Source organism: Coregonus clupeaformis, chromosome 15 (genome assembly GCF_020615455.1).
Source record: "Coregonus clupeaformis isolate EN_2021a chromosome 15, ASM2061545v1, whole genome shotgun sequence".
Taxonomy (NCBI): domain Eukaryota; kingdom Metazoa; phylum Chordata; class Actinopteri; order Salmoniformes; family Salmonidae; genus Coregonus; species Coregonus clupeaformis.
Window position 1 is genome coordinate 35,223,320 of NC_059206.1, and position 8,330 is coordinate 35,231,649.

Sequence of the window (8,330 nt, forward strand, 5' to 3'; positions counted from 1 at the left end):
AGGTTTATTTGAACTGTGAGAGACAGAATAACAAACAAAAAATCGAGAAAAATGCATGTCAAAAATGTTATAAATTGATTTGCATTTTAATGAGGGAAAGTATTTGACCCCCTCTCAATCAGAAAGATTTCTGGCTCCCAGGTGTATTTTATACAGGTAACGAGCTGAGATTAGGAGCACACTCTTAAAGGGAGTGCTCCTAATCTCAGCGTGTTACCTGTATAAAAAGACACCTGTCCACAGAAGCAATCAATCAATCAGATTCCAAACTCTCCACCATGGCCAAGACCAAAGAGCTCTCCAAGGATGTCAGGGACAAGATTGTAGACCTACACAAGGCTGGAATGGGCTACAAGACCATCGCCAAGCAGTTTGGTGAGAAGGTGACAACAGTTGGTGTGATTATTCGCAAATGGAAGAAACACAAAAGAACTGTCAATCTCCCTCGGCCTGGGGCTCCATGCAAGATCTCACCTCGTGGAGTTGCAATGATCATGAGAACGGTGAGGAATCAGCCCAGAACTACATGGGAGGATCTTGTCAATGATCTCAAGGCAGCTGGGACCATAGTCACCAAGAAAACAATTGGCAACACACTACGCCGTGAAGGACTGAAATCCTGCAGCGCCCGCAAGGTCCCCCTGCTCAAGAAAGCACATATAACTGCCCGTCTGAAATTTGCCAATGAACATCTGAATGATTCAGAGGAGAACTGGGTGAAAGTGTTGTGGACAGATGAGACCAAAATGGGGCTCTTTGGCATCAACTCAACTCGCCGTGTTTGGAGGAGGAGGAATGCTGCCTATGACCCCAAGAACACCATCCCCACCGTCAAACATGGAGGTGGAAACATTATGCTTTGGGGGTGTTTTTCTGCTAAGGGGACAGGACAACTTCACCGCATCAAAGGGATGATGGATGGGGCCATGTACCGTCAAATCTTGGGAGAGAACCTCCTTCCCTCAGCCAGGGCATTGAAAATGGGTCGTGGATGGGTATTCCAGCATGACAATGACCCAAAACACACGGCCAAGGCAACAAAGGAGTGGCTCAAGAAGAAGCTTATTAAGGTCCTGGAGTGGCCTAGCCAGTCTCCAGACCTTAATCCCATAGAAAATCTGTGGAGGGAGCTGAAGGTTCGAGTTGCCAAACGTCAGCCTCAAAACCTTAATGACTTGGAGAAGATCTGCAAAGAGGAGTGGGACAAAAATCCCTCCTGAGATGTGTGCAAACCTGGTGGCCAACTACAAGAAACGTCTGACCTCTGTGATTGCCAACAAGGGTTTTGCCACCAAGTACTAAGTCATGTTTTGCAGAGGAGTCAAATACTTATTTCCCTCATTAAAATGCAAATCAATTTATAACATTTTTGACATGCGTTTTTCTGGATTTTTTTGTTGATTTTTTGTCTCTCACTATTCAAATAAACCTACCATTAAAATTATAGACTGATAATTTCTTTGTCAGCGGGCAAACGTACAAAATCAGCAGAGGATCAAATACTTTTTTCCCTCACTGTACTAATTATTATAGACCCCTTCCCAGGTAACAGTTTGCCACTGGAGGGAATACCGAAGGTCTGTGTATATCTTTGTAATGAATTATTTTCAAGGTGGTAACACCAATGACATCAAACTATTTTATTTGTAAAAAATCATTGGTATTTTAATAGCTTTATTTGTTTTTGTGTATTTATACAGTATATTAAAGGTAGACTCAGACATAGATGCAGGAAGTAAACAGAATAGTGGGTTAATTTCCGCAACAAGTAAGAGCGTTGAGGTGCGAGGCTCAACTTCTCCACTGTTTTGTTGCCCTGGCTACCACGCTGTGAACAGTGTGAAGTGAACCTGTGCACATGCACAGATACTGTGTGTGACTGTTACATCTCGCTCATCTCAATATCTGCTGTGCTGCTCTAAATAGTTTTGTTTACTTTCAAGCGTTCAATAATAGATAGATATCTCTAAATCCCCAAAACATGTCACTAAAACTCTACTCAACATTAATGGGTCAAGCTATTTTGCTTGCCCTTAGTACTTTATACAGTGCATAACTGTCCAGTGAAAATTGCACTTTAAAAGTTCATATTCTGTTAACCCAAATAATGTTGTTGACAAAACACTTCAAAACACCACCTCAAACGTATATCTCCAACCGACCGTTTCAAAAAACCATTCTATTTCCTTATAGAGGATGATGTCATCCTCCTGAGGAGGATGAGCTGGCCAATCAGCGGTCTGCTCGCATTAATATTTTTAATGACCGGTATACGCCAACACCATTTTCTTGTTGGGGTAAACCACACCATTCCAACGCATAAAAGCTGTTTTTTAACTAAATTAATTAACAATTTTGGAAGGAAAACTATTTCACTCATATTGTAATTCATTATAGGTCATATTTAATAGAAATCTGGAAACACTGGACAGTTACTTTAAGGTGAAGTTTTGCAGTATGAAGGACTTGCATTATGTTTTATCATTGATAAACAGTTCAATATAAACAAACACATGTGTGATGTGTAACTGTCATTTTAAAGTGTTTTTCATTGTTGCAAAGCCGAGTGATGTTAATGCCACTACAATTCAAGAATGACCTGTGTGTGTGCGTGTGTGTGCGCGTGTGTGCGTGTGCATGTTTGCGTGCGTCCTTTTTTGGGTGCATGTGTATATGTGTCAATGCTTGCATGTGTGTGTGTGTATGTTTCTTTGTTTGTGGTGGTGGGTTGATAGGGTGGTTGGGGTTAGTGGCATACAGAAGTCATCGGAGAATCCCTCACATGCGGTATTCTCTCCTCTGGATGACTGACTAAGTGTTATGGCTTATTGGGAGGCTTCCTTTGGCTTTGTTGGCTTTATCATTGGACGGGCCTGTTGCTCAGCGATAATGTTTCCGGATGTTTTCTGGTGTGTCCGTGCCATGCGTCTCTCAGCCGTCCGTGCAGAGCGGCGCTGCCAACCAATTACCGTACATAAATAACTAAGTGCTCCATTGATTGGCCGGTGTGACAGGGAGCCAAAGTGCCTGCGAACTTCACTGAACTCTGCTTTAGACATGCCCGTGGCTTGGCAAAGCACTGACGTCACCTTATTTTATTGACATTTGGTTGGCCTTAAGGGGATGATCTTGATGGCGCCCTTTATTTTGTTGATGAAACAGCAGAATTTAGTTGGAGATGGAAAGAGTTGGAGAGAGACACAATCATGTTTTTGGCCTTTTGACCCTTACCTTGGTAGAAACTTGGAGACTTTGGAGACAGCCACTTACGACATTCTCTCTCTGTCTATCTTGTTCTCTGTCTCCTTCCCGTTCTTTCTTTCTTTCTTTCTTTCTTTCTTTCTTTCTTTCTTTCTTTCTTTCTTTCTTTCTATTCTCTCTCTCTCTCTCTTTCTCGCGCTCTCTCTCTCTCGCGCTCTCTCTCTCTCTCTTTCTCTCACACACACACATACAAAACACACACACACACACACACACACACACACACACACACACACACACACACACACACTGACCTTTATGTGTCACCATTCCCAATTACCACAAGACAGGAACATGTCAGTTACATCGCCAAGCATACTCACTCATGATCATCAGACCATCACTGCCCGACTCTTCCTGTGGCGGAGGTGAGAAACTTGAGCCCCCCGTGTGTGACTGTGATGATGCTGGGGGGTACGTCATTAGGAGGGAGAAGGGAGACACGTAGAGGTGTAGGAACAGACATCCTGGAGCCTGGATGACTCAAGAGTGTCACAGAAGGGCAACGTACAGAAAATAATTGCAATTTTCTCACCTGTTATCTTTCGCAGGCGTTCAAGAGTGCCACCATGAGCTCATACTGGTGCGCAGGCAAGGGCGATGTCATCGACAACTGGTGTCGCTGTGACCTGAGTGCCTTCAGCAAAGACGGCCTTCCCAACTGCAGTCCCCTGAGGAAGCCTGTGTAAGTCAGAGCCTACCTCGTGTCTATCCAACCCTAGAACTGTTGGAGTTGTAACCACCATCCCTAGGGCTGGGACCAACCTTTAATTGCTGTCAGTCGTTCCTAACACCCCCGGTGCTCACTCCCATGAAAGAACATTGTGTCTTGTTCTCTTACCCCAGCTTTGTTGTGAGTCATCATACACCCCAGCTATTGTAACCCTCAGAACTTTTGGAGAGAGATACAAGGCACTGAATAGACAATGGCCCACATTACATTTAATGGACCTACTTGCTTGTTTGATTTGTCGAATGGATACATTGAGGATTCCAACTTGCTCTCCATATCTGGTCTCAACATTTTATTAACAGACTCTTAGGGCTGGTTTCTCCAACACATATTAAGCCTAGTACTGGACTAAAAAACTATTTCAACTGAGATTCTCTATTGCTTTTTAGTCCAGGAGTAAGCTTAATGTGCCCGGGAAACTAGTCCTCAGTGTCAGTTGACATCTTATATTGTTTTTGTATTAAAGTGACCCACCTCCCCTCCTCTCTCTCTCTCTGTCTCAGGCTCAGACTGGCCCCTCACCTGGAACCCTCCAGCACCATGGTGGCCCTGGAGTGGCTGGATGTGGAGCCCCTGATTGGCTACAAGATCTCTGATTACATCATCCAGCACAAGCGGGTGGAGGACCCTTCGGAGGCAGAGATCTACACAGGTAGGTAGGCCGCTGGTGGCTGCATATGTGACACATGATAAACTTATGGTTCCACCAACCTTACAGTATATTTCACAGTTATTGACAGTTGTTTATCCTATAACAGCCATAGGGACACTAATGAGTTGATTTACTAGTGACCAGCCACATTATCTAACTGGTTGCTATGCTGATCTGTGGAGGCCTGCCCTTTGTGATTATCTCACAGACAAGGTTAGACACTCGGTGGGCGAACCTGAGGGAAGAACGGATCAAGAGGATGAGGACAGGAAAGGATGAGGCAAGGAAATTTGACAGGAGCCATAATTGGCACTGACCCCTAAGTCTATAAGTCTGGGGGAGTGAGTCAGAGCTTTGGGTGGTAGCGATTTAATAAAGGAGAAGAGCGGTGGAAGTCGGCTTTAGTCATCGGCCACGCGTGTGGCAGGAAAAGGGCAATTGGCGTGTGTCTGACTCACCTCAGTTTCAGAGCAGTCCAGGATACAGATGAGAAGACAATTTATCTCTTGATTCTACAGTATGTCTCTTTCACTTCCTCTGTTACTCTCTCTCTCTCCCTCTCCCTCTCCCTCTCCCTCTCTCTCTCTCTCTCTCTCTCTCTCTCTCTCTCTCTCTCTCTCTCTCTCTCTCTCTCTCTCTCTCTCTCTCTCTCTCTCTCTCTCTCTCTTTCTGTCTCTCTCTCTCTAACTCTTACTCAACTTCCTCCAGAAAGCAGAGAAAAGTTGGACTGACATGAACTTGTCTGTAGTAAAAAAATTTTTTTTATTGCTTTAATGTGTGGATAAAAAATTTCAGGGTTCCCTGAAACACGTGGCGGTGACAACAAAGGATTTCAGTGTTTGGCGAGTCTTCAATTCCCAGCTATCATCTTAGTGTGTGTAATCAAGGGGAGAGAAGCATTGGCATGGCATCTCTCATGTTCTCTCTATTGGAAACATCCTCTGGATCATCTATCATAAACCATAAAAACAACCGTCTGAGTGGCTCCCAGTTTTACAGGAGAGATGGAATCAAACCCTCTATTGTTCTCCAAACTGGGTGGATCAGCCGTGCTGATACAAAGTTGGACGTCGTCGGAGAGGGGGATTTATGGAATAATGGGGACTTATTCTCTCCAAGACTTGGGAAAAGGAGACTGTCTGCCAAGCAAGTGATACCCTAACCTGAATAGGGGAAAGACAACAAGTGTCAGCGAGTTCAGATGCTGCGACAGCAACACAAACCAGGACTAGTATGTTTTCTTTTCTCTGCCCACGACGAATCGTTTGATTTTAAGACCTTGCATTGAAGCCCTTTCTAGGGGAATAGAAAATGTAGTTTTATTTTAAAAACAGAACCGGGATAGATATGAACAGCAGGTATTGAACTTTAGCCCCAGTCCCTGATCACCTGGAGGCTTTAAACCACAGATGAGACTTCCACCGAGAAGCACTTGACGATCAAAAGCAGGCAGCTCTGATCTGGGCCACACACCAGCTTTCATACACCTGCCAAGTCATTGAGTGCTCTTCAAAACTGGAGTCAGTTTAATACCTCATATATCTGAAGTTTTGTTGCAGGTATGAGACCCTCCAGTAGTTAAATCCATTGGAAACTAAATGGCTTTTCCATTAAAAAAGATACCTACAGTACCAGTCAAAAGTTTGGACACACCTACTCATTCAAGGGTTTTTCTTAATTTTTACTATTATCTACATTGTAGAATAATAGTGAAGACATAAAAAACTATGAAGTAACACATATGGAATCATGTAGTAATCAAGCCTTCAGATCCCTGGCTGGCCATCAGTCACCCTTGTTTCTCCACAGGTAAGGGCATGAGGACCAGGCTCAGACCCTGAAGAAAAGCCTCAGAGCCCCCTAGCCTTGTACGTCAATAAGCACCCAAATCCCCCTTCCTCTCTTATTGTTTACCTCTTCTCTTAGATATGTCCTTTATTAGATGAACATGATTTATTCTTCCCCTGCTGTTGTGTTTTGAATGGCAGGCAGTGCCATGACCTATTGGCTTTGTTAATGTAAACGTGGCAGTGAAGTTAAAGGTAGGTAGGCCTTGATCATTACCTAACCCAAACAGAAGCAGTCTGGGTATTAATACTGGTTTGTTGTGGTATTGGGTTACCCCCCATGTATCTTTGCATGATGGTAACAGATGCTAGCCAGCATTAGCAACTTTAATTATGTTAGTAACTGTGTTCGGATTCCGTTTTCTTTGAGATGCGAGCAATAACTTTGACTTTGGACCCTCGTATTGGGTTTCTCGTTGTGTTACGTCCATATGGCCCATGGAGGACAGAGAATTGGAGAAGAGTGTGGTAAGAGAAGGTGATGTTTGTCCTCTCTGTGCTCCTTGGAAAAGGAGCACATCACTTGTCAATAGAGGAAATCTCTCCCCCTCGTCTTGAAAGCCTCCCATTTCCACACTGTAAAGCTGGGGACTTCCTCCTCACAGGCACAGCCGACAGGTACATGGTCGGGATCAGCCTTGTTAACTCGGCCTGATCTCAGCCACGCTGGAAACCGCTTCATCACCATAAAACCCAGAACGCGATCTGAACTCCAGCCCGCCATTTAGCAGCATGGGATCTAAGAGAACTAAGAACTTTGAGTCCACATGCTACAGTACATTGGGCCTGGGCTCAACTAATTAGTTATCTAGATGTTAGAATTTAGAGCACTGTTAGTCTGGTGTTTTAGCCTGAATCCCTCTGCTGTGACCTTTAACCCTCAATGCAAGTCAGACAGGAAGCGTCTGTTCCAGAATCTCAGCTGAGGTATTACTGGAGTTATGTGCCTTCCCAAAAAAAGGGACAGCTAAGTCTTTAAAAGAGGAACTTGGAGCGTCAACTCGTAACACTGTGGACTGGCAAAACACCCTCCTCCCCTTTCTTCCCTCCAGCCCCTGCCCACTCTCCCTACATATTGTTGTGATATCGGTGCAACTTTCACAACAAACCCCAGGCTATTGGACTGGCTGCCCGCAAATATGTTTTGCATTTACTAATCAAACTGAGGAGAATGTTTAGCTTTGGAGCTGACCAACGCTGGGGAAAAGCACAATGTTCTCCTACCACCATCTATAAACAGCAATTTATTGTGTTGTGTTGGGTTGTTGGTTTGTTTTTTGTTTTAAAATAACTGGTACCTACATTAGGGGGCAGGCTTACTAGAAGTGTGGGTAGAGAGTACTTGATGTGTTTTTCTCCTGTCCTCCTCTCCATTACTCTTTCTTTCTCTCCCTCTTTTTCTATACGCTTTGGGCCCAGGAAGCGCAGCTCCTCTTTGATATAGTGCTGCTTTATGATCCCAGCCAAAGGCTTTGTGGGTTCATGCAAGTCAATATTTATTGTTTCAGTCTGAGGGACTTATTAAATTCATGTTGGTATATTTTACTATAGCGAACGTCTAAATATTTGTAGGAATGCACCAATGGCCTTTGGCTACACTTTGGAGTCCCCACCTCCCCAAGCATACAGAGAGAGAGAGAGAACACGACAGTCTGGAGCTAGTATGTCTGTTATGCAGGAAGCTAGCCCAAAGACAGGAGAGGAAGGGGGACTGTCACTCCAATGGCACACCAATCTAGAAACGTCTGGAGCAGTAAGGGGAGAAACTGACATAATTCATATTCTATTATGTATCAGTTACAGTATATTTATTTAAGCAGTGTTAGATTCCGTATGT

The 8,330-nt window shown here is 44.1% G+C and overlaps 1 protein-coding gene across 1 annotated transcript in view; it reads left to right on the top strand.

Moving 5' to 3' along the window:
* The window catches only part of LOC121582487 (astrotactin-2), a 537,985-nt gene that overhangs the window by 440,935 nt on the left and 88,720 nt on the right, over positions 1-8,330 (top strand). The window contains exons 18-19 of the mRNA XM_041898306.2: positions 3,813-3,946; positions 4,498-4,646. Coding sequence (XP_041754240.1) covers positions 3,813-3,946; positions 4,498-4,646 — 283 coding nt within the window. The remainder of the gene's footprint in view (positions 1-3,812; positions 3,947-4,497; positions 4,647-8,330) is intronic.